This window comes from Haliaeetus leucocephalus, unplaced genomic scaffold, assembly GCF_000737465.1.
Source record: "Haliaeetus leucocephalus isolate CR32 unplaced genomic scaffold, Haliaeetus_leucocephalus-4.0 Scaffold184, whole genome shotgun sequence".
In the NCBI taxonomy this organism is placed as follows: domain Eukaryota; kingdom Metazoa; phylum Chordata; class Aves; order Accipitriformes; family Accipitridae; genus Haliaeetus; species Haliaeetus leucocephalus.
In genome coordinates, this window is record NW_010972620.1 from 12770727 (window position 1) to 12797716 (window position 26990).

Here is a 26990-nt window from a genome sequence, read left to right on the forward strand (position 1 = left end):
GTGTCCTAACTATTGCCAAGGGCCTGCCATATGACTTGCTGGTATTTTATACTTGCTGGTATTTTATTTCTCCTTCCAAAACAGAAAAAGGGGGAGATTTCTGGACTTTAATCATGTTTCCTTCTCAAGTTGCTCTAGGTATAGTTTGTCATCCCAAGATAAACTGCAAAACCTTGCTTGCCACTGGGGAGAGAGAGAGAAAATTCATTTGAACAGGCGTAGTTTGTGTGTGCATCTGCTGTATGCAACTTTGTCCTGTGTTCATAATAGAATTGTGTGGTATAAGGGTTTTTCAAGCAGCTAGCACCATTTTTATGAAAACACATTAAATACATTGCTTGTTTTAAAACCCATTCTCTGGCTGATCTCTAGGAGAGAATGCAGCAATTCTCCCTGTGTGCTCATGCTGTTTAGCTTTTGCTAAACATGAGGAAAGCAGATTATGGCTTTTAAGAGCTAAGCTTTGGCTTTTCTGCAGGTCTGTGTGAGGGGTGACATGTTGCTTTGGTGCCTTGAGGACAAAGATGTTTAGCTTAGAAGCATGCCTAAATAGGTTTAATACACAAGTTTCAATAGTCATAAAGGTAGCTGGTTTAGTTCAGTTTAAGCCTAGCAAAAATAACACGTACAAACCAGAAGCAAAAGAGGCCATGCAGCCTTTTGTACTTACTTAAGTGCAATGGTTTAAATTAAATTAGTGCAACCTTTTTTTAATGCAGGCAATGTCTGAGTTAAATGCTGCTACCAGCTGGAGAAGGAAAATTGTCAGTATCAGTACCTTACAAGTGGCATGGCTTACTTTATCAGTAATGCAGTAATGGAAGGATTGGGGATTAGAAGTTCCAGAGAGGCTGCGCTTCCTCCCACAATTGTTCTCTGTAATAGAGGAAGGGGGTAAACCCAGACTGATTTTGTCCAGATGGACTTGGAACATTGTACAGTGAGAAGCTACAATAAGCAGTTTAACACTCATTAATTGGAAGGTGTTTATAAGAACTCCCTTCTCAAATTTAACTCTGAAGTAACCAGAAGCCTACAAGTTCTCATACATTTATTTACTACTAGAATTCCTATTACAGATCACTGTCTTGTAAAACCACTTCTGGAAGAACAGTCAGCAGACCACTCTCCTGAGAGTTAACGGTTATTCACTACCAGTTTGAAAACAAGTCCATACCAGAGCATTCCCTTTCTTTTCTGGCATCCAAGCTTTCTTCTTTAATGTGTATGAGCTATTGCACACGGTAATGTTAGGATAAACCAGCATAACACAAGCCACAGGGCTCTGCACGCTAAGGGAGCATGCACAATACTTAGTCAGCACACATAACCTCATCAGCTTTTAATACAGTTTCCAAAGGGCATTTAATTTCTAGTGTAATCCTACACAGTTCCTGTTTAAGTAAGTGGAACACATACATTGAAGTCAACCTGTAATTTCTAGTGCTGATAGTTCCAGCAGGGTTGTTGAGCTGCATTTATGTAGACGTTGAAAGAAAGCAGTGACATAGAACATGCACTATTCCTGTGGTCTTCGCTTTCCCTGACATAACAGAATTCACACTTTTTTCAAGGAAGTATTCTGAGTTCCAAACAGATATGTCGCTAAGCCTTAATTGTCTCCTATTCTTAAAATAGAAACCAGCAGAAACTAGTGTTGTGGTGCTTTTTTCTTTAATGGATCAGTCGAATCTCTAGCCTGCAGCCATTGTTAAACTGCTAATAAGAAAGTGCAATATAAGTTAGCCAGCAATTTTTCAGATAAAGTAATTCAACAGTTCCTTTTTTAAAGGCACTTGGTACTGCCTTTGGTGGGGAAAGCTACATTCTCAGAAATATTTCCATAGTATTTATTTTTGTATTTACCTTTGGGTTAGCATAATATATACCTTATCAAGGGTGGCTTTTCTATTTTAGAGAGAAAACATAAGTAGACCATAAACTTGTATTATCATATAATTAGAAAAGATAGTTTGTGTGCATGTAAGGTGTGTATTTGCTTAACCTCATCTAGTGTAAACAGTTTTCCAGTACAAGTTTTGGGGGTTTTGTAACTAGTTTACATTCCCATAATGCATATCCCAAGATTTCCTTAGCATGTGCAAAGGATGACAAATATCAGTACTTCATACAACTATATTTAATAAGTTATTACAGAAAAAAATAAAGTCCAAACTACAAAGTTTAAGCAGTTGTAAGCAATAGCAGCATTGAGCTCCATGTTTAGTCACAGTACTGCAGTTCCGTACAAGCATTAGTCCAAGCCAAAAAGGAAGAAGCCTTGTTAGAATTACTAGCAAAAACAATCTAAGAGAACATGTAATAAAAGATACAGTACATTTAAAATTAGTTGAAAAACAAGTACAGAGATCTTAGCTGTGAATGCTCTAAAAGTTATGTCCATTATTTTGACAGTAAAATTACAAATATCTAATACTTTATACCCCAACAGAACAGAACTACGTCCAGGAAAAAAAAAAAAAAAAGAGCCCAAATTATCTTTTATTAGCACCCTGGTTTTCTACTTACTGCTAAACTTTTTCTCATGTGAATTTGAGTGTGTCAGAATTATGTGACCAATGTGATTTCTGACCAGCTACCCATTTGGGGTATAGAGTAGTCACTAACATGAATATAAAATACTCTGTGGTATGATAGAACACTATAGCAGCAGAGATTAAGAAGTTTGGTTTAAAGAAAAAAAGGAAGGAAAAGAAAAAGGGTTTAGCTGACATCATACAAACTAGCATAAAGCAACTACATACAAGCCAGATTAAACAGAAGAGACATTTCTACAAATCTGTGACTAATCTTTCACTCATACCTTGCAAGTAGAGATGTCACAATACTGAAATATTAACATGGGAGCTTTTCCCAGTTAAGCGCCTTTTTTTTTTTTCTTATTTTTTTTTTTTACTACTCTAACAGATAGTGAAATCAGCAAAGTTATTTGCTAACTGCATATTTGCAATACAATTTGTTTTAGCCCATGCCTTGCTAGCAGGCTATAAAATACAAGCATGTAGGCAGAAATATAAGCATAAACTTTGTACCACTTAGCAGGAATTTTTTTATTCCCTCTTCATTCCTTGATCTCCTTTGTTTGCAATTTGCATACATTCCAACCAGTAGTACCTAATTTGAGTCTAAATTTTACTTCACTATTTGATCTAGTCTATACATTACTTACAGAACTGAACACACAGAGGATACACAATAGACCAACTCTGGACACATCTTTCTGCAGGTTACAGATGAGCCACTCTAACACTCTAGCATAAGTTAGTCTAAAAGGTCATCAGTAACTTGTTGAAGTAATTGTTTTGTCTAGAGAAAGTCATTGTATGCCCTGTTTACGCAACACCAGTTTTAGTCTGGATTGTTTCAAGTGCCAGAACAGAGAGTCACTGGCTTCAGGAAGGGGTTTCTTCTGGCTGCATAGGGAAACAAAAGTGATGTAAATGGAGGTGAAGTGAAAGGTGATCTGATATTGGCACTTGGTGTTGCCAATATAAAAGAAAAAAAGGACAAAGACAGAAGAGAGGCAGAGAATAACAGAGAAAGACAAAGAAGCTGACCAGATGTTCAGACATGGTGGCAATATAGGTTACTGCATTGCTACCAGGAAATGGACATACATTATTTTGGATTAACTAGGCAGCTACCAACACTATGTGGTAATTTCATTAGAAAATGATGTGGGTACCTACAGTCTGCTCCATGCTGCCACTGATAAATGTATGCAGGAAGGAAGTTGTGCAGGAAAGGGTCAATTTAATTAAATAAATAACATGGTGGCAAAATACAATGAAGAATATATATTTTAGGAGGTTCAATATAAGACTATTGAAAAGAGTTTGAGTTCATGACGAGAAAAGTAATGGAGGATTATGCTGAATGGGCAGGGTCAAAAACCCATTGTTTCAATAGATTTAGTTCCTTATAACGGCAATAGTATTTCATCAACACTGGTGGTGTATAAATCTAGACAGCGAACTGGTACTGTGACATCCCTATTATCTCCCTAAATCATTTTGATAAAGGAAAAGGCTTTTCAAAATATCACATTTTTTCTGCTTCATTCTGTCATTTTATTGCCCAATTCTTTGTTACAATTTTCCAATCACTTTACATAACCAACCATTTTCATCATTGCCACACTATTGTAAACCACATCAGCAAGTTAATACATAAAGCTTTGCATTTCAAAAAACTAGACACTTTAGTAACAATATTACAAAGATTTTAGCTTCAAAAATAACTGAAAATGAAAAAAATAAACTTTTAAAGAATTAGCATCATAAAATTAATTTATTCCAAGTAAAAATACAAAATAATATTAATGACATTGACCAGATATGAAAGTCTCTCCCAGAAACAACTATATTAATGGTTGAGAAAGCACTCCTTAAAGAAAATACGAAATAAAAATGAAAAATATGTAAATATGTTTAATTTTTTTCTTAGCAAAAAATCTTTCTAAAAATAACAATGAAAATTTGTCTCAGTACAAAGGCTACATTACTATTGAAAAAATACCAGCATGAAGAAAAGGTACATATTTGACAGTAGAAAAATGATTTTAGTGAATCACAATGTCTAAAGTCTGCAATGAAAATAAATCTGCAATAAAGATTTATGCCTTTTTTCTTTTCATTTTTCTTTTTTTTTATACAAACAGTACAAACAGTATTGCACATAACAACAAATAGTCGAGGTTAGGTTAGCCTTCAAAAAAATCGACTAGTTCAAGTCTCACATCAGAAAAGGCCACAATAGGACCTGTTGTACCCAGGGGCTTCTTAGTCAAGTTGCAGTTCAGAACTCCATATTTTAAAAAATAACTTTTTTTGAAGGACCCTCTTTTAATATAACATATTAACAACTCAGGGGCACATTCATTTACAAAACAAAAGGGAGCATGTCATAATTTAATAAACTAAAAAAAGTTCTCTTTAAAAAAATACAAACAGAAGAACTCTCACAATTCTGGTCAGTCGTGCGTAATCACACTTGATTATAAATATACAAATTAAGGGAAAATATTTTTTCACCTTCTATTCACAACTTTCAGCACCAAATGGAGTTTGTGTTTACACCTGTTCTTTATGATGATTTTGTTTTAGATTTAATCCAACATTATGCTATTTTGCACATTTTCCAGCTTCTCTCTCTCTCTCTCTCTCTGGGGGTATTTTTCTACATGAAAGAGGGGTATTTCTTCAAAAAGGTTTACTTCTTTCACATAATTAGGTAGATTTCTGTAGGTTAGCTATGATCTTTAATATTACAGTTATAAAGCTCTAACTTCTTCATTTTCAAAAAAACTCAAATAAGCATGAAAAAAATAAAGTTACCCATCTGTTAAATCATTTTTCTTGCAGAATTAAATTAATATATATTTTTCTGAATAAACTTACTTAGAAAATATCATTTTCTTTCCTATATTTCAAAATTGAGGTATTGCAAAAGATCATGTCAGTCAGAAAGCATGCCTTTTTCTTTAAAAAAAATCATCAGCCGACTGTTGAAAACTGTCTAGATACAAAAAGTAGTGCATAACAAAATGTCTTGTACAGATGAAAAAAAACAGAAAAGACACCTGGGCTGGGAAAAGCAATATCACAAAAACGCCCAGAAGTAACTTCAAAAGGGATAATTATAATTAGCATTTTAAACCAGTAAAAAACTATTTTTTCTTTTTTTTTTTTTTCCAAAAACAGAAAAAAATCCTTTCAAAGCCAATACTCGCAACTAAACATTGGGAAAAACAACTTACTAAATTAGACACAAACAAGGACATCACAACAAACAAAACCCAGAACATTTAAATCTACTATGCGGTGTCATATCCAGTCAGATTGTCCCCAGAACTGCAAAAACAAAGGAGGAAAAGAAAAAATAGTGTACACATTCTCACAATCATTAGTATACCAAGTGTGTTTATATGCTATCTGCAGCCCCATAGTTCATGCTAAAAAAATGTCCACTGTGTTAGCAGGTCTTAATTGTATTCAAGCTTCACAGGATACATCCAGGGATTAGAGAGATAACACCACATCCACAGAGCAGACATCTCATGTTACTTTAATATGCAGACATTTCTTTAGCACCACTTTTTTTCCTAACTTTCTTAAATGTGCCTAGTTTATTAGTTTGACAGACTATCTAATCGGTAGTGTATGTACGCTAGCATGAGCTCTTTGGTTTTCTGGACAAGGTCTGCAGCTACGTAAATGATGCAAGCATTAGGAGAGAGATTGTAACTAAGAGCTCATTTCTGTTTATGTACCTGTTATGAACTGTCAAAAATGTGTTAATGTTGGATACAGAGGCTTTAACAGTTAAGTTTGATCACAGTACTAGACATAATCACTTTACTATATAAAATAAATTGCACGATATATAACAGAGCACCGCAAAGTACTTCATCTACCATCCACAAATTTGTTTTAAGAATATCCTACAGCTAGTTTTTATATTTGTTGTAGTATAGGTCATTCTGTAATGGGCTGATCCTAATTTCAGAAGCATTACATTTATTGAGGCATGCCTTCCTCCAGTCAGTAATCATTTTTTTTTTTGTTACTGAGTATTTTGTAGCCTACGTAGGTTCATAATTTGTGCATTGTGGGCAGGTTTTATATTAGACATATATAAAATTTATTGCATGCAGCAACCTGATTAAGTAAACATGCAGTCAAAAAATATTGACCTTCCTTGGAAGCTTTTCTGTATGCTATACTGATCTCCTTTCAGCAGCCATCACTATTTTAATCACATATTCATTTTTTAATTGATACCCTAGCCTGAATAGAGTATTATGGTATTAGTAATACCATTTTAATAGCAGCAAAAGCTATTGCAGCATACATTTACATAACACTAAAAGACCTAAAAAAAAACAAACCACAAAACAAAACAAACAAAAAAAAACCCTCAGCAAAACAAAAGAAAAAAGTCTGATCCAGCTTATGAGGTATCATCCTTACAAGTCAAAATGGAGAGCAACTAAAGGCTTATTTTCTTTAAGGGTTATTACTACTCTAAATGACCCAAACTAATGATTGCTGAATATCTGTTTTAAGTTTTTGCTACATCTGCCACCTACTTGTGAATATTACCTTTGGTAAGTCATCTGCTAGGGGCAAGTCTAAATTTCTGAAAATAAGTGCATGCTCCAGTTTAAAAATAAAAATAATTATAATAAAAAAATCTTCATCACATACACATCAACCCAGTGAAGGCTGATTAAGAATGGCAGTCTACATAATGTCACTAGTGACAAGTCTTGTGTAGGAAATTAAGGTACCAAGCAGATGTTTGTGTGAATCAAAGTGCAAAATCAGTACAGTTACACTCTGCCGGTTTGTATTATACTGGACACTGAGTTCAGTAATGTGACTGTAAATAATAATAATAATAGTAATAAAAAGACCCATATCTTCATTAAAGTCGAGGACGAATGCACAGATTTCCAGAACACTAAGCCCTGAGGCAGCGCTCTCTTTTCACTCGATTTTATCTACTCCAGTACTTGTTGCTGGGTGAGGCCTGGGGTTCAGCTCCAGCGGAATGGGACGTGGCGGGGCCGGTCACCTCCCTCCTTTACCAGTGGTTTGTGGAACTCTCGCCCAGCACGAGAGTGTATGCTTGCCCAGCAGTATTCACAGTAATACTGCAAACAGGTAACATTGGCACAAAAGAATGGAGCAAATTTTCCACCACAGCGAGTGCCCTGGCATTCATCACACATCTGATCATCCAGCACATATGGCTTCACTTCCACCTGCACCAGGAAAAAGAAAAATAACTGTAAGGAGATAAAATAGTTTTTCTAAGTATGAATAGAAGGAACAATATTTTAATTCTTTTGACTCTACTGAAGGTTTTCAACTGATGCTGGATTAACCCAAAGCGGTTGGTAGTTAAATTTTCATACCAACCACTTTACTTGTTAGAAAATCTCAAGAAAGAAGGGTGTGCTTTGGTAACTAGTCAATGTTTCTTGGAAGAGTTAGGTATGTGAAAGTACCAAGATGGAAGTACAGTAAAAATAGCATCCCTAAGGATTCTGCTGCTGTCTAAGAAACCTCCAGGAATGTGAATACAGTTGTTACAGGGGCAGGGTGCGAGAGTGCAGCATTTAGGAAGAAAAATGATAAAGAACAAAATTATATTTCTAAACTTCAAAGGTCTGGTGAGTTTCAGAGGTTTCCAGAGAGGTTTTTTTGTTTCTTTGTTTTTTGTGAACTGCAAAATGCAGGACCAGACTAATAAAGGAAGAGAAGATTCAAATTAAACAAGATTAAATGCACTTGTATTAATTAAATACTCTGCCTTATGCTAGAAAAAAATCACTATCTCAAGATTTTTAGCTCTAGAAATGTAGTAAGATTTCATAGTTGTTCCAGCTATAGCCTTGCCATCAATTACAAATAGGCTGGAGAGCTGCTGACTTTTATCCTACACTCAGTTGTAAACATCTTAGGACTGGAATTCTTTTTGCTTTTAAAGCACTTGCACCAAACACAAGTTGATGCATGACCAGGCACTTGCAATGATACTATTACAGAAGTTGACAACATGTGAGTTCCCTCCTCTGTGTCTGTTCCTAAGAATCAAGCCTACACATTTAAATTGAATGTTTATTCATTCTGGGGAAATCATTAGCTTATGCATGTGTAATTCTTATGGCTCTATAATGCTATTTATAAAGTGGTTAAGTACAGTCAACTACATTAAAAGAGATAGAAAAAAATTGAAATATACATACTTATAAATAATTTTGCTGTAACTACACAAGTGCTAGTCTGGCAAAATTTGTATATTGCAAGGAAAACTTGACTCCTGTAACTACACTTAAATACATGCAGTATTAAAGAAACACAGAATGAGATATTAAGTTGAAAAATGAGAAATATATTATGCAAAAAAGCTTTATGCTGAATTTTACTTCAGCTTATCCTGATCACGTTTCAATAAATGTTAGTCATTTGAAGTAAAGCTTATCTAGTGAATTATATTTCTAGCCTATGGAACAGCTAGAACTGCCAATTTTATTTATTTATTTTTAAACTACACTGTACTACTAGTATGGCATGGAACAAGTCTGAATAACTGCCATTTTGCTTATCAGATGCCCTACCACTAAAATTAGAACTATCATGTAAAATAAAACGGCACTGTCTCAAATTAAATTGGAAAAAAGCAGGTCCAATATCCAGCACATCTCTAGATCCCCACCTGCTCACATTTCCAAAGCATGAATTGTAAAGGTCTGAAGTAGATTCTCTCTCTCTCACTCCTTTTCTTGTTTTGGTTAATAGTGAAATAATTTTAAGGATGTATGATGTACAATTCAGGGACTTCAATCTATTAGAATTAAAAACTAATATTTAAGGACTGATTAAGAGCCTTCATACTTTTACAAACTCACAGATAAACCTATTTTAAAAACAGATAAAAGATAATTAAATAAACTTAAATTATCTCTCAACCAACTGGGAAAAGTACTGATTGATGGAAAAAACTATCAGCTAGCATAATTTGTGACTGTATCCTAAAGCTTAGAAAAAAACCCAAGTTTTTAAACATGGCTGATATATAAATCTCAACAGGTTCAACACTATGATTAAGACTCCAGAATTAATCTTCTTAGCCTCTCTGTAAAATTTTTCAGAAATGGACAAGAAATACTTAGGAACAGCCTTGTCTTAGTTAAAATTATGAGGTATAGTAGCACCACAGAGAAATGGTTTGAGGATTTACAACTCCATGACCTCGTCTAATCTGACCAAAAGTTCAGTTTAGGTTTTTAAAGAAAAAGTAAAAATAGCTTAGACTTTGCAGCTGCGTGTTTTTATATGTATACTGCACATAATAGACACATCCAATACCTCTCAAGCTGACTTCTTAAGAAACAATTTATATTAGATAAAGCACAAAACAAGTCATCCCTATTGTAAAAATACATAGCAGCAGTGCATGCTGTATGTTCTTTTGAATAATTCTAGATGCCAGGTCCTCAAAAACATAGGGTTTATTTTTACATGTAATCAAGAGGTGAAGACAGAAGGTCTAAAGGAAGAAAAAAAAAGTCTTGGAAATTAAGTAATGTTTTCTTTTAATGTCTCCAACTTAGATTTCAGTAAATACCTTAACTTCACTCTATACTTGAAAAGCCCTTTAGAAACGAGGATTTCATATGTACTGAACATTTTCCCCCCCTTTTGCTTATCAAGCATCTATTGGCGTTTGGTTTTGGTTAAATAATTCTCAAGACTTTCGAGGTCAGCATTACCTATTATAATAAGCCTGTGTTTTAGGAACCTCAAGTCTAGACGTACATTGCTGAGAGAATATGTTGCCTAATAGCAGAAATGCCAGAAGCTATATAAGTAGCCACTAACTAAAAGCTGCTGATGCACAAGGAGCAAACCACGACAAAAGGAGGAGAAAGAAGCTGGGAAATTCTATGGTGTTTGACCTTCAGAATTCAAACCAAAACCAAGAACAAGTGAGCTTACAACTAAATATTTTCTGGTTTTAGTGCTTAACAGTTATCTAAGATGTTTAAGATATATTTTTTCACTCTGCTTTAGCTGCTTAAATAAGCCTTTAAATAATTAACCAATGTCATCTGAAGAACAGAGGTTACAGTGTTCTCCAACACAATATTAATATAAGGATGTTTTTCATTTCTGTACAGTTTTGTGAGTAACAACCATTCTGTTCCATGCTATTTTACTTACCCGTTTATCAATGTCATTATGTTGGAGCTGGACAAAGCGAGCACTGATAGCAGCAATATAGCTCTGCTGATTGGAGAAGGCCACTCTGCCAGCACCTTTTGGATACTTCAACTCTGGGTCTGTATCAATGCCAGCATAGCAGACACCTCCATATAAACGGTCCATAATCATTGCCAATTCAACTGCAAGAATTCAATTGTTAAATATTATAGATTTAACATAAACAATAGTGTTGTGTTTCGTTTGTTCCATTAAAAAAAGCACACTTGTCTTCCAAAGTCTAAAACAGTAAACCCAAACATTGCTTTTAACAGATTGAATCAACCCTACATAAATTACCGTAAAACATAAAGGCAAAAACCAGAATCTGTAAAAAGAAACTTGGTGTGACTGAAGCGTGAAAAAAAAATGCAGAGTTACATTGTTAAAGTAGGTATCAGGTCAACTGTTTTAGAATTTATCATATTGTAAATTAAAACTCTGGTATTTGGGATTAGGTATTCAGGATCTCCCCAAGCTCCAGCCAGGCTTGTTACTGCTAGTTTACATATAAGATCACTTAAAGGTATTCCTGTATTTAGAATCTGGTATTTTGCCCTAATTACTAAGGTTGAAAAGACATTAAGGAAGTGTTTTACATTTGAAACAAAACTTTGTGAATCATGATAAGTTACTACACTTAAATCAAGCCTACATTTTGGGTGCAACTTAACAGTATTTTTGTAGAACATTAACTTGATTTTGGATCTTTCAAAGTGGTTTTTGCTTTTTCTGACACTAAGGATAACTCTAAAGAAGTTATAAATATCATTCATAAAATAAGACAGGCTGAGTGCATGGCTGAAGAAACATACAGGAGGAAAGTTAAGGGAAAGAACTGAAGGAAGTAGAAAAGAGACATGTAAACTGTGCAAAGATGTATGGTCATCAAGCCAAGCTCTCTTTAAAAGTTGATAGGCAAACAAATTTGTCAGATGGGTGAGGGACAAACCCTCACAAAGCAAGATAATGGGACCTGTACAGGCTGTGCCAAGTCAGCCATTTTTTTTATGCTAATGTGTGAAAACACTTCCAGTAGCAAGTTGAAATTTAGCCATCCAAGATAAAATGAAAGAGATATACAAAATATTTAAATCCTTATAGTTCTCATAAAATTTTCACTAGTTAATTATACAGAGAGTAGAGACAATTTTTAAATTGAATATGTATGTGTATTTGTATAAATGTGTGCGTCACATTAAGGGAAGACCATATGCTAATTTGTCCATTTGCAATGAGCAAAACTTATTCTACCAAACCAGATAATACTCTTGCTCCAAACAGTAAGGGGAAACTATCAGCATAATGTAGTGACTAGTAGATTCTTCTGGTTTCTAATGATTTGGAATCATGATTTGGGTCATGATCTCTGAAAGTGACAGTACGGAACAAACGTCAGGAACACTTAAAAACATTTACAATAGTAGTTCCAGTAAGCTACTCTTGCCAAAGAGTAGACAAAGAATATACAGGATTCCAGGACAAGGAAACCATGCAGTGTTCAGACATCTTAGTAAAAACTTCTGTATCAGATCTCTAAAGTTGCAAACGAGAAAAACTGGAAACTATTTGTCTGCTTTGGAGAAGTTAACTATTTAAAGGCATCAGTTTTCAAATGTAATGCATGTCAAATGTAATCTATGACAGGCCAGATGACATACAGTTTTATAAAGGCTATAATTAGAAATCAGATAATGTTTAATTGTTGCTATTTACATAATTACCATCTTATAATTATGCCTTATTTTAAAATGGTGAGGAAAGTGAAAGCTGCCAAGAAACCTGGGCTGGGAGAAATCTTACTGTCAGCAATGGCTGGGGGACCTTGGGTACAGCTTCCCAAAAGAATTAGGATTAGGAGAAAGATAAAGCGAGGAGCTGAAGTTGCAGTGGGCTGGAAAGTGGCTGCCAAAGGAAAGTAAGGGCTACCAGGAAACCTGATCCAGAAGTCTTTCTTCCAGACAATGACTGAGCGGTCTTGTCTACTACAGCCCTGGAAAATTAGGATTAGGGTTGAGAGGATGAAAAAGAAAAACCATGCAGCTGACTTGGAGTGAAGATGGAGAGGGACTACTGAACAGAAGCAAGGGCTGCCAAAAGACCTAGCTAGGAGAAATGTTGCAATTTGCTTTGTGACCTTGTCATTGGCTCACCAAAAATACAAGGGTTTGGAAGAAAGAAAAGAGTGTTGAGCTACAGTTGGGAGCTGTGCTAAAAAGGGGCCTTCAAAACAAAGTGGTGGCTGCCAGGAGATGTGGGCTGGGATAAATCTTTCTTCTGGCCAAAGGCTAAGGAGTCTTGTCTATGGCTCTGCAAATAAAAGTGAAGAAAAAGAGTTAAGGGTGAAGCTACATTAGGAGTGGGTCTGGAAAGTGGTCTTCAGTACAGAGTGGGGCCATCAGGAGACCTGGGCTGGGAAAAATTTTTTCTCTGGACAATGGCTGAGAGGCCTTGTCTACCGCTCCATGGAAAAATTAGGGTTAGGATTGAGAAAAAGGGAAAGAGAAGTCATAGAGATGTAGTTGGAACTGGTTTGGAAAGGGGCTGGGAAAAGTTTGTCTTCTAGTCAAAGGAAAGGGGAACTTGTCTGCATCTCAGCAAGCAAATCAGGGTTAGGATTAAGATGGTATACATTACAAAAAATCAGCCAAGTTCTAGGATATTATGCAAACTTGGGGAAAACTGTTTCTACTGAAAATCCTAATTAGTAACCTATTTAAAAGATATAAAATGTTCACAGTTTGTATTTTGTAGACAGGAAGACACTGACTTAGAAAGTGGGCTATGATCTTTGCAAAAGAGTGGGTATATTTTCTGTTCTTTTACATATAGTATATATCTTTTCTCATCTTTTCTGCTTAATCTGGAACCCCCTGCTACATGGCCTACATTTTCCTTCTACTCACCAGCTCGGAGGGGCCGTGGAACTCCTCCAACAAAGATAGTTTTTCTTGGATCCAAAGGCTGAGACCCATCCATCACAAAGTCACTGTCACTTAGGTTCCAAGGTCGAATTTGCACCTGTATTAAGGATTGTTTTTAGTAGATGAACTTGACAACTCAATTAAAATTAAGAAACAACTGCCAAATCTTTCTATAATTAAGAATATAATTTTAACTTAGCAAAAGCAGTAAATCGGTAGTATAAGCACCAAAACATTTGAGAACATAGCTTATCTAAGGTGTTTCAAAGAAGGTGGACAATTCATTTATCACCTCTAGAGGCCAGGCTTGAGTTAAATTTCATCATAGCAAACTCCTATCTCATTAATTACCTGCCCCTAATGGCCATTTTAATAAGAAATCTGTGAAAGGACTTTCAGAACATTTTACCAGGTATGTGCAATTACAGCTGCAGTTTGGGCTTCTGGCTTTTCTGAAATCACATACAGTGATCCAAATTTTAAAGCATCGATAGGAGTGGGCATAAAATCAATTTCTGTGCTTGGATAACAAAATGATCTTTTTATAATGTGTGAATGGTCACTTCTGTTAAGCAGCAAGCAACACAGCTGATAAGAAATCTTTAGATTACACAGAAAAAAAACCTGCTCAGAAGTTATTTGGATAAAGCTGTTCATCCATCCATTTTTTTTGATCCTAGAAATCACATAAGCACACTCACTGTGCTGTAATATTTGGTTGTTCATTTATCTGTGCAAGCTTTTTAATAGTGTTTTTAAGAGGCAGCATGTTTTTAATCCTATCATATTCATCTGTGGTTTTCATCCAATTTGTATGTATCCATAGCCGCAAAAAGAATAGCATTGAAGAATTCTAGAGATGTGAACAATAGAAACAGGTTACCATGTGTCTTCTATTCTGCTGTAGCTGTCTGCATTACTTGTTTTTACCCTGCAGTTTATATAAGGTAAATGAGATCTAAATTATAAATTGATTAGCTATTGCATGCAGAAAAAATAATGATAAAGAAACCTAATGAAGTACAGGAGATATTTGAAGCTATCTGGATTTTAACTGGGTGTTAAGTTTCTTCATTTCATTGCATAAGGCTTTCTTTTCTTTCAAATAATATAGAGGGAAAAATTATAATCTGATTGTTTTACAGCTAACATTGTAAAAGGATGCATACTCCTGCAACATACCAGAAGTACCAAATATAAAAGTTAATTGAACATGGCATTTATCTGAAAGAAGCAAATGTTAAAACCATGTTACGCTGATACAGAAGTCAATTCAATGTAACAGCAAGGACAGCAACAGGAAATGGACAAGTCAATTAACTGTAAGTATTTCTTTATTTATTTATTAACTGAAAAGAGTAACAGCAAATGGGTTAGCAACCAGCGTAAGTGTCGTGGCATAAGCTACTTACTGGTTTATCCTTGATTGTGGGACTTGACACACACAGGTAAAGTTTCCCGTCTTCTTCCAGACAGGCATCTATCAGAGCTTGTACAGAGCTTTCTTCCTGGAACAGCAGAAAGGCATAACCTTGGAAGCAATAAAGGCATAAGAAAGAAAAAGAACAGATTAATTTATAAAGCATTTTTTTTTAATAAAGAAAACAAACCCAAGAAGTGAGATATACAAATGACAAATAACTGTCAAGGCTGTGAGTTTGTTTTCATAAATTAAATTCACTGAATAGATCATACCCTCATAGAGTATTGATTTCAGAATGGAGATGAGAGTGTGTGCTGCATATGGGTATGTTTATTTGATTAATTAATGATTTTGAGCAGTGAGAATATAGACTGGTGAATAAGGGGTTATTATCCAACAACTGTATCTGAGCTATTTATCAGTGGTATCTGTTGGTATCAGTGATTATCATCTTACAATGGAGGTACTGAGTTTCTAGTTACTATATACAATGAATAAATATTAGAAGAAAGGGTCAAAAAAGTGGATAGTTAAACAAATAGAATTCTGTGCTCACATACTTTACTACGAAAAAAATGCTCACATAAAAACAATAAGCACAAGCAAAAAAGAAAGGCATGCGTTGTGTTTTATTACGAGTCAAAGACCCGCTCTTGTTATTTATATTTAAATAAAGCAGTTCAAAAGAAATTAAGTCCAATAAAAATTGCTCCAAGTAATTCACAATTTTAGGACTTTAAATTAGCCAGTAAAACTAAGTGTGTGTGGCATTCAGTGGTCTTATGAAAGCAGCTAGCAAGAAAGCTTTCTTCAGTTTTACTTAATGTTGTTAAATTTGAATGAAGATTTGACCCAAGCAGTCCATGCTTTTGCTACCTCAGAAGTGAAACTAATACAGCACATTCTACAGCAAGCAAAGGCATCTAAAGGCTGCTGCTAGACTTGAATACAGCTGCCCAGTTAAGAGGACTTTCTATCAAGCATGCATTGCTCTTTTGCTCCATCAGTACAACTCCGTTTTCTCACTGAATGTGAACATGTTGGCTTTGACCTTTATAATTTCGCACTTGTGTGTCTTACAGGCTACCACTTTTCAGAAAATCAGCAGCAATCAGAGGCAGCTGGAGTTTAAGCAGGGACTGCTAGAGTTTCTCTGCCTAAGACTGTTGACACAAACTAAGTGCCTACACGATGATACACCATATTTAAATTATGACAACCTCTGATACAGCTTTACACAGTCTATTTGCTATTAATATAGTAGTGACTTACCCTAATTTTGCACTGAGTATTGAGTGAATACTATTTGGTATGTCCTTTTTAGATAAATACTACACAACTCTGATTTATAAAAAAATTTAAGACACTGAAAAAGTGTTTTCCTCTGTAGAGTTATTACGTACCAAATTACCTCTTATCCTACTATCTCTAGTCCTGTGCGACTTCTCAAAGAATATTAAATTCTATGCAGCTGTTCATTTTCAGAGGTGAAAAAAAGTTTGCATTAACAACATAGTTACAGCCCAGAACACATCTAGACAGACTGACTTGCCCAAGAAGACAAAATAGTTTGATCATCACTCTTGCTAGCAAACAAGGAACTTGCATACCTAAAGTTGGAGTAGATTAAAGATACCAGTCCCACTAAAAAGTGAAATACTTCTTGAGTAAAACCACTGGTTTCCTCTCTAGCAGATGTAATTCTCTTAAAACAGTCCCCTAAAGATATAAACACACTTCAACATTTTCATTTTAGACTTTACAAAACTAATTACATTAACTGAGCACGAAAGTAATTAGCTTGCAATCACTATCACTTTTAGCTCAATTTTATTTTCCATCCATGCACTTGTTTTATCTTCCTTACTCCATACCGTCCCTTCTGATTATATTCAATAACCAGAGCAAAAAGTTCAGACAAACTAAAGTATTTTTAGTTTAGCAGTGCTCTCAGCCTTATAAAAAGCCCCAGTCAAAGAACTAGATACTTGGAAAAGAATACCATGGCAACTACACCTCCAAAGCCAACTGATCACACTTTATGGTTCAGCCCAATCCTTGCCTTATATTTTGTATAAATGCCTTGTGAGGCAAATTCACAGAAGATGCAGTGCAGATCATTCCAGTACTCTGAAATCCAAATAAGAATACATGTATATTTATGCATACTTTAAAAGAATGGTTTACAATGTATTTAAATAGACTTAAACATTTAGGATTTATCTTTTGACCAGAGCATAAGATCTCAACTCTAAAAAATTGTCTATGTCAGACTTTTATAATTTTAAACCAGTAAAATATTGGAAATTACCTTAGCATAAAGTCAAAATGAAAATTTGAAAATGTTTATTGTGGCTTAATTACTTAGCAAAAATCTGGGCAACAGCTTGGGATACTTCCTTCTTATGTGAAACTTTTTCAGGTTTTTCTGGGTCACAGTAAGAGGTTACATCTGTGGTAGTTGGAGTTGACAGCCATTTTGGGTACAGTAAATGGAATAATTATAATTTCCCAAACCAGTTAAAATTAACCAGACACTTGTTAATTTTCTCTGGCTGCTAGATTACCAGAGCAGTCCAAGTTAGTAAGAATTCAGTTTTCTAATCTGGGGCTAGCACCTGCCATGAAATTTAGTAAGTTAACACCTCCTCCTTTCTCTAGACTTCTGTGACTGTAACATATTCTCCTGCCTGCTACAGAGTCTGTATGGGCCCTCTGAAGAAAGACAGGTAAACAGTTTACAGTAGCAGTCTTCTGTTAATCTAGAAAAGTAAGCGGGCTGGACTAGCATGACACAATGTCCAGCATTACTTCAAAACCTGGTGATTGAACATTTATTCTAATTATTCAGGAACTTTTGATATTCAAGATTAACACAGATTACACTGAAATGAAAAGTAACTAAATAACAGAAGTTCAGATAATGTAAGGATCATGTAGAAGCTGATTTGGACAAGGAAGATACTTGCCAAAGTTAAAGGTATTTTTACTCATTTTGTAGAAGCACATAGGGATGCAAAAACCCTAAATTCAGAAAGGTGCAGCTCCCTCCCATGAGCCGTAGAAAGTGCTAGGCATTGCTATTACTGAAGACTTACCCTCTTGCTCCCAGTAACACCATTTAGAGCTGCATTTGCCTGTTCATACAAGCAAGTATGTGCTTCTGTGGATGCACTTCATTTGATTGGAACACTATAGCAGGAAATGCACTCTGAACTCAGATGCCAGTATAAAAAATGAAACTGGAAAATACACATGCCAAAATTGACATTGCATAAAGAATTATCTCACACTAGATGCAATTTAATAATAACTTCTTTGCACAGGAACAAAACACCATTTTTAGTAACTTCAGCCACAATTTAAAGAAAAAAACCAGCACACCAATCTGTAAATTAACAGTAAATAATTTTGTCAGCTGTGTTTAAATGCTAAGTTTGGCTATACCTTTATAAAACTGTAAGAGTATTCCTTCCCTAAGAGATCCTCAAAAACATCTACTTTAGGCATTATATCCTATTCTACTGTGTATTTCTGTTACTATTTCTACTAGATGCAATGAGAGATGAGCCTAATCTCCCAAAAAAGATTTACTGCATGGCCAGTTGACTGCTAACATTCAGAATGGTCAATTATAGGGGCATCTAGGTTTAAAAGAAACTTAATTCATGTTTAAAGACAGTAGGTGAGGTAGCATTAATAAGACGGTCAGTTTCCAAAACAAAAATGTATTAATCCATATAACTTGAATTATTTAGCAGATGCTGAAAGTTGCTTCAAATTCCTCAGCATCGTGTGCTTCAGCATGTTCTCCTCTCTGTGCATCATGGGTATCATATGACCTAAAGCATATGGGTTCTTTCCAAGAAGTAAGAGATCTGATGAATTTCAAAATTTTAATCCTCTACAGCAGAATCTTGGTAGCATGCTGTGGTAGTACATTGCAGACAAACTTCAACAGTGATCCTTTCTTACCTGACCAGACGTTCTAAAGGTTTGAAGGCTCAAGGGACTGCTCCTGACTCAGATTCCACAAAGTAAACAGGTGAGATACTTGAAGCCCCAGAAAATAGCAAGGTACCTGACAACAGCTGAATATTCTATACACACAGATATATGGCTTCTTGGCAGAGCAGAAACAATCCAGCTCCTTTTCAGCTGCTGGTATAATACAGCACTGTAGTGCTGACAATAAACATTGCACTTTGCAATTCACTGGAAAAAGGCAACAACATACTTTGCTGTAAGAAAAGTCACTACAACTTCTAAGGGGTACAGCAGAGGGAAGATGAGAAGATTAATTTTCCTGGATTCTGAAGCACAGCCTAGGAGCTTCTCAACCTTGAGCTCAAGGATTCATTATTTTATGGAAAGCAGTACAAGAACTAAGCTCCTTTGTACATGTCCCATTCTGACATCTAAACAGTGACACAATTTCCACATGAAAGGATAATTTAGTCCAGTTGGTCTAATTTCACTTAACCTTGCTGAGAACAAACTGGAAAATCTGGCATATACACTGTGTCCCACAAGCTTGAAACATGGTTGTCACCTGAAGTGCAAGATACACTTGGAACTACCCTAGAATGTTGCTATAGTCTTGAAAATGCATTTTTGCCAGGCTAGACAGTGTGGAAAATATCTATTTCAATTAGTATCAACATAGGCATACCTTCTCTAATGACAGGAACCTTTCTGTATTACTGAAAGCATGTTTTATAATAAGGCTTCAGTCATCTCTTCAAAACAACATGCTAGATGGAAAGCTTAAGGTGCTTAATTCTGCCTTTCTTATAATAGCAGAATCTTAATATTCGTACTTCTGTGTTAAAAACTGGCATGTTGGTACAAATTACAGGCAATCATATTGGAGTTTTAGCTAGAAGTGCATCATGCATGTGTTCTGCCCATCCTTCCTCGATGTAATTAAAGAGAACTACTCATGAACCTTTATTAGAGCAGAACATGTATTAAGTGTATCAGGCAAGGGAGAAAAACTTTTGGGCCTTGTAGACACCATTCAACTTAGCAAGCCATAGCTGGTAGAGTTTATCAGAGAAGGCTATCTTCTTGTCTAGACCAACATATTTCTCAGAGTTAAAGATGATCCAACTTCATGCCTTTCATGGCTCACCAGGAAAAGACTGCATTTCAGAGCATCCGTGAATAAAAGATGTTTAAAAAAAAGAAAAAAAAAAAAAAGGCTTTCATTTATTCTTCTAAATCTGGTAACACCTTTCTTGTACAGGTCCACCATTAGGCACAAAGTTGCCTTTGGGGGAGAAGGTAGGAAAGAAGTCTGGTATACTAGAATTTTTACACTCCTTTAAGTGATTAATTACTAATGTTGTGAATGCTAAGGTTGTCTGAACAGTGTCTAGTTAGTGATACAGGAATATTTCAGAAATGTGCTAATGGAGTAGCTGTGCAGCTCTCTCACTTAACGAAGTCCAGAGTGAACTGCATTCAATCAGAAGTTTTTCTTAGACATTTCAGTTAATTGTGAATTAGTTCCATCTCTTTACATTAACTGAAGTTTACCATTTTATGCTCAACTTGTGAATACTAAAAGTAATTCATAAGTTCTTTAAGTTCTTACATTTGAGAACAGCAATATATAAATTGCAGTTCAAATACATCAATCATGAGCTCCATCTTCAGGTACAAAGCCAGTATTTTAGCATTCAAATGTTACATAACCAATAGGGAAAGATTAACCTATTTCTGGCTCTCAGAATCAGGGCTACTTTTCAAATAAAGAAAAAAAACTGTAATGAAAAATTATATATAAGGTTAAAGAGTATTTGAATATCCACATCAGAAGTCTGCATATCATCTCTTGATTTCCTATGTAATTGACCTCAAATCCATAACTCCCAAAATTCAGCCCACTTAAAAAATCAGATATAGAAATCATATTCTAAGGGTCATGTGTTCTCAGTTTTATAACAGTGATGTTGAGTGGCAGAACTAAAACAATGAAGAGAAGGACTTCCTCTTTACTTATCCATAGCAAGTCAGAACAGTCTTTGGGTAGTCACATTTATTCATTTCATATGCAAAATGGAAGGACTACTTAGACTTGAAAAAAGTTAAACTACCTTTGAAGCACATTTTCCTTTATTCTATCTTTTTAAAGTTTAGACAGTATCTTTTCTGATGTTTTTATAGGCTCCAACATTACAATAAAATCTACCATCCACCAAAGATCTCTTATAAAAGTATTTTTATATATATATATCTCTACCTCATATTAATATGTAAAAAATAAGATGGAGTTAAACTGGCAAAGAAAATGAATGTTCTGGTCTCACATCTTTTATTTTAGTTTTAGATGGTTGAGATGGCTACCTCAAAGAAGTAGATTTAAATAGACAATTTTTAAAATGAAATATAAATAGCACTTATTTTTTTTCTGGATTTTTAAAAATAGTTTTGAATTGAATTATGGCTATATTTACTGGAACTTTTAGAATAAATTTGTTTTAAAAGCCACAGCAAAGGAAGATTTAGAAACAGTGTGAACCAAATTTCTAAATCAGTTAATGTGATGACAAAGGGTCATTGCTCAAAGTCACCCTTAGTAATCTTATTAGAAGATGCTTTGAACATGAATAAAGCACATTTCTAAATCCAAAGATGAAATTACTATTAAAAATTAAAACTCATTTTTGAAAAATAAAAATCCAAGGTGTTAAAAAAAATGCAGATTTTCTTTTAAACATTGCAGTGACATGGCTGGATTTTTAAAAAACATCAAAGGTTTTAAATACTTAAGAAACCTCAAAATAGAAAGGGCTGTAATCTCACTTAGCTACTGCAGAAGAGTGAAATTATGTGTTAGTCAGGGCTGCAAAGATGAATTTCTTTTAGTCAGTCTAATTTTAAATGGCATTGTATGACCCTGTCAGCTGATTCCTTTCTCTAAAAAACAAAAGGTGTATAAGAAATGTGAACAGTTTAGCATCTTACAGTGAGACTCCTATTCATTTTTATGTGTTTTTGATGAGTACCAGACTAAGTCCAAGTAGTCCGATACGTAAGAAATTCCCCATTTGCCACATTAAAGACAGACAGGTTTTGGGGTAGGTTTTGTTTGTTTTTACTTAAAGGTATGTAGTCCATATCCTCAGTTCCATTGAAAAATAATTGGATCCTTAATCTAAATAGCAATTAAATGAAGTGTACATAGTTAAATGGAAGACAGGATACATAAGAAAAGTCAGCAAGCAGGCAGATCCTATGGAAGAGTTGAATGAAAACTGAGGTTCTCTATCAGTAGCTTCTGCAAAATAAATTGTATGTCTTCATAATTCCAATTTTACCATTCAATAGTCCACATCACTGAGATTACCAAAAGAATGGAAACTAACATTTAACCCTTACTACTAAGGATCCTACCATAGCACAAATAACAGAGTTGTCATAAATATTATGGAGTGTTTTTCCACACATCTTCAATTTAAATGGAAAAAATCCCAAACCAACACCCACAGAATGTGTGCTTGCTCCATGAGGACATGCATTCTTTTGGGGACATGGGACAGGTATCCCAATGTTTCCTTTGCACTTCAGCGCTGAACAGAAAGGAAAACATTTTGATAGTGCTGTAGTGAATATATACAGCTAAAGATTTACAAAGTCCTTTCAATTCCAAAACGTGTCAAGATGCAGAGGGGATTTGCTAGTCCTCACTATTTCAAGACTTTCACTGCTTATGGGGAAAAAAACCCCAGTATACCTATACCATCTCAGTTTGTCCAGTAGTAAAAATACTCCTACCTGTATTGAAATTGAAAAATACTACCACCTGTATTGAAAAAGAAAACACTGAAATGCCTTTTTTTTTTTTTAAAGCCAAAAGAATATTCTATAAGCATACTAAAGCCTCTCTTTTTATCTGGCGTTTTACATCTGCACTAGAGTAAAACATTGCAACAGCAAATTTATAGGGTTGTCTCCTCTTTCAAAGGTCACAGCCATTTTAAAACTTCAGACTTCAGACTGCAACATGATCTATAGCAGCTATAAATCAGAATTAAAGGGTATAAAAACATAAAAGAAAGGCTTTAACATACAATTTGGTTTATTGTAGCTATAAGAGTAGTCACATGAATTAATCATATGAGAAAGACTAAATTTTTGATGAGGCAAGAGCTGTCTTTGTGAAGTTTACTGGGTCAGCAGCATGAAAAAACCCATGCATTTACATTCATGAATATCAAAAAAGCAACTAAATTCAGAATTAAATTTTTCAATTTTGGTTTTCAAGAGCAATATGAAATGGTGACTGCTCTGGGCAGAGCAGCTTATTGTCATCATCTGGAGGGGGTCAGGTCTGCTGCTGCTGCTTTTACTCTGGACAGATGGCTGAAAAGAGATCAGTTTCCAAGTTTGAACAAAACCTGTTACTCTTCTTTGCAAATAAGCCGATTTCTAATTCTACTCCAAGCAACATTAACATAGAAAAATTCTAGATAAATATAAATCGTCTGCTTGATTTCAGCTTCTATTTCATGCATAGTGTCAGTATGAGGTAAAATAAATGAAACAAAGATTTTCAGGGGAAGAAAGCAAAAGTCAAAAAAATCGAGGCTACTTTTAACTGAAATCAGTTATTTAATTATTAAAATTTGATATTGGGGTTTACAATATAAATGATTTTCATTTTAAATATGTTTTTCTTAAAATTTATTTTTAAAGAAGAAAGGCAACAGCACTTACTAGAGCTGTCATACACAAAACACTCAGGACGGTTGTCAAGAGCTTCATTCAGAGTAAAGAACTTCAATCAAAAAGAGAAGATAACCAATGTCCTTTACATAGACCAAGCCAGCAACATATTTCCTGATTTTGTACAATTCTAACTCTCCTGTGAGCAGACAGATAATCTGCACTTCACAATGAGTGAACTGTGCCTAGAGAGGAACTGAAGTTGTAAGACATTTCTTGAGACAGAATGCAGAGCTTCAGTACCAGGCTTTGACTTTTCTACTTTTAGTCAAGTAGTCAATTTGTCAATTGCTACTGTGGTGCATTGCTGGTTAATAACTGGTTTGAATGTTCACTCACATGTGGATTGTTTTGAGGTTCTAGTTGCTCAAGTTTGTCTTTGTTGAATATATAGAAAAGATGCAGCTTGAAAAACCTTCCTTAATAACAGAAGGTTTTTCCAAAACTCACAGTTGCAGAACAAATTTCTCTCTCTCAAAAAAAAAAGTTTCTGCTTAGTGAGAGTATGCATTTTTCTGGGAGATCAGAATGGTTCATTTTACCAAAAAAAAAAAAACCCCTGGACTTATCAAATCCTCTAAAACATTATGTTTTTCACTTTATTAAATGAAAACTGCACAGCTTCCATTGGTATACAACAGACTACTGATTATACTATCTCAGTATAATCAGTAGTCACATGCATCATAGGCCCCCAAACTAGACAGAATTTGCATGGTATAAAGTAGATAAAAACTGCCAGCCACAGCACTGAGATATCCGATAGACACCAGTTCTCAGCTGCTCCTAGCTTTTGAAATCAGCAAGAGGCATATACACTGCCTTGGGCAGACGCATCCACAGCATCTTCCATTCCAGCACCTGATGCATTCCCATTGCCAGTCCTAACCTCTGATTTGAGACAATAGAAGTATAATTTGGGATATTACCTTTGATAAATGGCTGATTTATGTATTTGGATGATATTGCACTAGTTTTATATTACTGTATCATTATCTTAGGGGTAGAATTGTGCACATCACTGCAGTGATTCTAGGAACAGAATACAGAATATTATAAATATAATGCTTATCGAAATTTATAAAGAGAGCACAAGCTTCTAACACATGAAATGATTACAACTGATTGGGGGGGGCAGGAGTAGAGAACGACTTATTTTTTAGATGACCCTCAGAAACAGTGAATACACTGCAGTGCTAGTACAGAAAATCTCTCTTCACCACCACCCCCAATCATCACCTTGAACTTATTTCAATGATTTGAAAGAAGAATTTGATGCTTCATAAATTATTAGTAAAACAAGACATAGCACAAGCACAAAATATTATCAAGTCCTCAATATCACTATTCAAAGGACTGCTTTTATCCTGGAGTCCATAGTACTCACAGATCAATTCATATATTTCCATTTACAAAACAAAAGAAAAGGCAACATTTAATGAAAAGAGTATTTAGATGGGGAACAGGGGGGCACAAACCACAGTAAAATCTACTTGGCTTTAGAAGTGGTTAATGAGAATCAGACAAACATTTAAGTGCTTCCATCTGACAAAAGTGGTCTGGTTACTTCCTATAAATAAGTGATGGAAAGCTTTTTCTGTACTTGGATATGTTCAAATTCCAGGTAATGCTTTCACTTCTCCACTCTGGTTTTGCTGCCTTAAATCTTGTTTTAGTGTCTTAGGCATTAGTGGGTTTTGAAAGAAAATTTAGCCAAATACTGTGAACTGACAGTCATTCAAATCAGAATTAGCAGCATTTTCTTTCATATGTACACTATGAAGTGACAATAGTGAAGAAGGAACATATTTTCAGTCTGCTTAGGAGTCTTCTAGCCATTATCCTATGCAAAATTTCAGTATAAACAGTAGCTACATAGAATTATTTAATGTAATTCACTTTAGCCTAAATATCCATTCACTGTTTAAATGTATCATCAATAAGAGACTTGTCAATCAGAATTCATATGTTCTTCCCCATACAGACCTTTCATAGTAGGTACAAATCCAGTGGGACTCTATGCCAGACTGTATTTTTACCTCCTGAGTAGGCCGTGTGTGATGTGTAAGCTACTTAGTGACTCAGTTTGATCTAAGCAGTATAATATACATGTACACTCAATTAGTATACCATATATCACAGTCTAATATGTTTATTTCTCATCCACAAAAATGACAGAGATGCACGCCCCTGAAAATGTATGACTCAGTGCTCTTATTTAGTAAGTGTCATGAAGTCAGTCATCAAGCTCTATGTGCTTCCATTTCACTAAATACAAAGCTTTCTTTAAGAAAGGATCTGCATCTCCTGAAGTAAGAGCTAAAACAGTTAAAATTCTGAACTTAACCCTGTCCCTGATTTGGATAGCTGATGATATGCAAGATTCATCTTTGATTATTAGAAGATAAATTCATAGGGCTCCTCCTTTCTCTTTGAGATCATCTTTAAGAACATTAAGATTTAGAACCTGTGATAACAACCAAGTCTAGTGTTATTAAAATTAATTGCTCAATAAATTAAAAAAAATTCAATTTGCATGTAAGTTGGTGTCAGTTACCTATACATTAGGGAATACACAAGACATACTCCTGAAAATACTCCTGAGTACATACAATATTCATAAAGCTCATAAAGGAATGCATTCTTTAATAAGGCCTATCTGTAACATTTCCTGTTTCTGTCCAAAAGACACGTCAGTAAACTTGTCTGAAATTTGATTTTTTTTTTTTCTGGCCACCATCAATTCTTCAGATTACTGCATCATTTAACCAAACACTTGTCTATTTTCCATTTAAATCAGAAGTATATTTTTAGTCTAAATAAGTCAGAATTTCAAGAAGTTTTACTGCAGGTAACACCTGCACAACAATGAAGAAAAAAATATGGGCACTATACACAGGTAAATCTTATTGAAAAATCCTAGTCAATTATTTCAGCATCTGCCCAAACAAATTTACTGCAAGTTAGTCAAGAAAGTGAATGCTTGGAATTGCTATTTAAGGAGAACCTACTGAATTAGGCATTTGATTGAAAGCTTGTGATGATGAGTAGTGATTAGCAGATGCATGAACCAGACTCCAATCAGCTGCTCTTCAGATTTTGGAAGCAGCAATCCCC

The 26990-nt window shown here is 34.9% G+C and overlaps 1 protein-coding gene across 1 annotated transcript in view; it reads right to left on the reverse strand.

The window, feature by feature from the left end:
- Nucleotides 1-4662: 4662 nt before the first annotated feature.
- The window catches only part of CPEB3 (cytoplasmic polyadenylation element binding protein 3), a 94450-nt gene continuing 72122 nt past the window's right edge, over nucleotides 4663-26990 (reverse strand). The window contains exons 7-11 of the mRNA XM_010564913.1: nucleotides 15130-15248; nucleotides 13700-13814; nucleotides 10755-10936; nucleotides 5274-7789; nucleotides 4663-4728 (exon numbers count right to left, since the gene is read on the reverse strand). Of these exons, the coding sequence (XP_010563215.1) occupies nucleotides 7562-7789; nucleotides 10755-10936; nucleotides 13700-13814; nucleotides 15130-15248 (644 nt within the window). The 3' untranslated portion in view covers nucleotides 4663-4728; nucleotides 5274-7561. The remainder of the gene's footprint in view (nucleotides 4729-5273; nucleotides 7790-10754; nucleotides 10937-13699; nucleotides 13815-15129; nucleotides 15249-26990) is intronic.